General features: G+C 39.5%; 1 protein-coding gene across 2 annotated transcripts in view; it reads left to right on the forward strand.

Moving 5' to 3' along the window:
- The window catches only part of amot (angiomotin), an 84,856-nt gene that overhangs the window by 74,315 nt on the left and 7,259 nt on the right, over positions 1 to 3,282 (forward strand). For both annotated transcript variants that reach the window (XM_032511900.1, XM_032511899.1), the window contains one exon: positions 940 to 1,136. In XM_032511900.1, coding sequence (XP_032367791.1) covers positions 940 to 1,136 — 197 coding nt within the window. The remainder of the gene's footprint in view (positions 1 to 939; positions 1,137 to 3,282) is intronic.

The raw sequence follows: 3,282 nt of genomic DNA on the forward strand, positions 1-3,282 counted from the left end.
ATAAGGTGAATAGAATTGGTCCAAGCACTTTAGCGTACCTGGAGGATTCATCGTTAACATTAACAAATTGATATTACAACTGCTTTTTGTCCGAAAGTGAGTTATCATACCACCTTCCTAGACATTTGATTGGATTCTCCTCTATCGATGGAATCACTTCCTCTTGCAAATGCAGCTTGAATCTGTTGGTCAACTTCCCGTTTCTGATCACCATACTTCTGGATTTCTTTGGCTTAAACTTCATTCTGGCCCACGTAGCCATGTGGTCCAGAGCAGTTAGCACTCACCTTGCCTCCACATGGGTAGTGGTTGTCACGGTGAGGTCGTCCATGTAACCCCTTATTGCGTGTTGTTGGATGCCTGACTCCATTCTTGGTCCCCGGGCTTTCTTCTTCGCAGCTGTTATTAGGAGGCTCATTCCCATGACGAAAAGAATGGGGGAAATTGTGCAGCCAGTTACGATACCCATCAGATAAATAGGACTTGAACCAGCTTAGTGTGCTTGCTTAAGTCTCTTTAACAAGATGGTATGGTAAATAGTATTGAATGCAGCACTAAGATCTAGTAAAGCAGTTAGAAGGTCATGTGAAGCACTTTGTAACTTGGAGTTTGAAAAGTTCTCTATATATAAATTATATACAGTATATATTATGTTTTCTATTTTTGTGATTCTTAAAATCTCTTGATTTTGTGTGTATTCCTCCACTATTGATTGCTGTTCCATAACTGTTTAAAACAATACATTTCCTGTTAGCTTTTTACAATTGAATGCTACCATTATTACTACGATATTACTGCCATTTAAATGACCATATTTGGAAGGTAGCATAGCTAACAACATATTTAATTTTGAATCCACAAATGACAAAATCTCCTCCTGTGTTCTGTCTCCCTTGTTCTTTCTGCTTCCCCTCTTCTTTTCTCTTTCGGCCCTCCCAGCGTCAGGGAGGCACTCAAAGCAGTAGTACAGTCCCATCAGAGTACAACGCCACAGCACTGATGGAGCACCTGAGGGAGAAGGAGGAGCGGATCCTGGCTCTGGAGGCCGACATGACCAAATGGGAGCAGAAGTATTTGGAGGAGAGCGTGATGAGGCAATTTGCCCTGGACGCCGCTGCCTCTGTCGCCACTCAGAGGTACATGTGGGTGACAGTTTGTGATTCTATTTAGATCAAACAGCTCAACATTGTTGGCAATAATAATTTAATCAAGGAGATTACAAACACTATATATCACAAACAGTATGCAGTTGGATTTTCCATAGATCTTAAGAAAGCCTTTGACACAATCAATCATAAATTAATAACCAATAAACTGGAATGGTCTGGAATCAGGGGGTTAGTATTGCTCTGGGTGAAAACTTACTTAAGAGACAGGAGACAATTTGTGAAGTTGGGGGACTATTTATCATCATGCTTGGACATTGGCTGTGGCATTCCCCAGGGGTCAATATTGGGTCCAAAATGGTTTCTTCTTTTTATAAATGATATTTGCAAGGTTTTAAAACTATTAAAATGTGTATTATTTGCAGGTGACACAAACATTTTTTGTTCCAGGGGAATATATAGGGAATATAGGGAAAATAGCTACTGGATACTATTACTTTACAAATGTGCAAATTAAAAAGGCGGTTTGACCGAAGCAAATTATCTTTAAACTTAAGCATACCCAAAATTATGTTATTTGGTAACTGTAAAAATAGAGATACAGGTACGGTGTGGACTAGAGCCCTGCGTGGGACCTTTTTCTTGATCCTGCTCCTGCCCCTCCCGCAGTGTGTATGTTCTTCTCACACCCATTCCTGCAGCTTGTGTTTAGATTGATTGTTGATAGATTGTCGATTGATTTTGTGTCATTATCCCTACCACAGGGAAACTAGTTGTTTTACTGTGTAGTAATAAACAGGGTGTGATTTTTCCAGGGGGGATGGGTGGGATTCTCCCCTTATAGATCTATATATATCCCTGCCTCTGCTGATTTATTGTTATCCCGGTAGAGATAAACTGTAGCCTATCCCCCCCCCCTCAAAGTGATCAATGCTACTTCATTATTATAAATTATATACCTAACATAGATGTAAAGTATAGATAAATTAAGTAAAGCGCTGTAACATTAACCCATTGTGCCATAGAACGATAAAATCCGAGCAGCTGCTACAGAGGTCCGGGATGCCAGCTACCAGCGGCAGTTGTTTAGCTGCCAATAGGTGACTGTGAGCCGGGTACAGGCACCGCCAGATGACAATCCTTTCAGGGGCCATGGAAGTTGAGTGTAAATAAAAATATGTGCGTCATGTGATTTAAGTTTAGGCCCCAAAATGAGTAATTAAGTTAAGGAAAAAGATTGTGGTTAAGTGTTAAGTGTTTCCTGGATTAAAGTATTTTGTTCTCACCACAAAGGGAATTCAGCTCTCCAGCTTTAAAGCAGTGTGTTTTATGTTGACATCATGTAGCGCTATTTCATTTTTAGATTATTTTCCATTGGATACTGATGTTCATAACTAAGTGTTTTGGCATGGCTGCTGACTGACACTATAATTCATGGTGTTATTGAAAGGGGGATTTAATTTTTGCATGCTTTGTTTTGTTGTGCATTACCAGTAAACATCCCCCCATCTGCACCCTGTTGATAAATATGCACACCTAGCAAAATTACATTCCTGGGTAAAATTTCTGTGCATAATTATATACTGTATGTAGTGGCTATTCCATTTCAAAATTATAGCCACTGTCCCATCAATAGAAGAGTGGCTTTAACGCACCTTTGTTCAGTTGTGGTTGATCCAGGCATGCAGTCAAAAATAATGAATATCCTACTTGTAGAAATAAATCTTTATAATCCTACAAAAAACATTGTAGGCTAATGTTGCATGTGTAATAATAAATAATATTGATGGTTTCTTAAATGGTATCAATTAAGATGAAATAGGATGACTAGATGTGGTTAAAAAACTGTATTTGGTATAGCTAGGACTTCCAAAAAACCCTCCACCCGGGTTTCCAACTTCCCTTTATTAATTATACCACATGCACAATTACTATGGTGTGGCCGATTTGCCAATCAGTGGCCTAGCTGTCAATCAAAATCAGTGGATCAGAACTATAAAAAAAAATATGGGAAGTCTTAAAATAATAAGGTAACAAATATTTGTACTTCACACCTCTGTATCACACGTACAGCAATTTCACACAAACATTTGTGCTGTCCAACACAGCTCTAGGCTGTGGGCAGCCAGGCTCAGTAGTAGACCAGTTGCCTGCCAATCGGAAGGTTGGTGGTTCA

This window comes from Etheostoma spectabile, unplaced genomic scaffold, assembly GCF_008692095.1.
Source record: "Etheostoma spectabile isolate EspeVRDwgs_2016 unplaced genomic scaffold, UIUC_Espe_1.0 scaffold512, whole genome shotgun sequence".
Classification (NCBI taxonomy): Eukaryota; Metazoa; Chordata; class Actinopteri; order Perciformes; family Percidae; genus Etheostoma; species Etheostoma spectabile.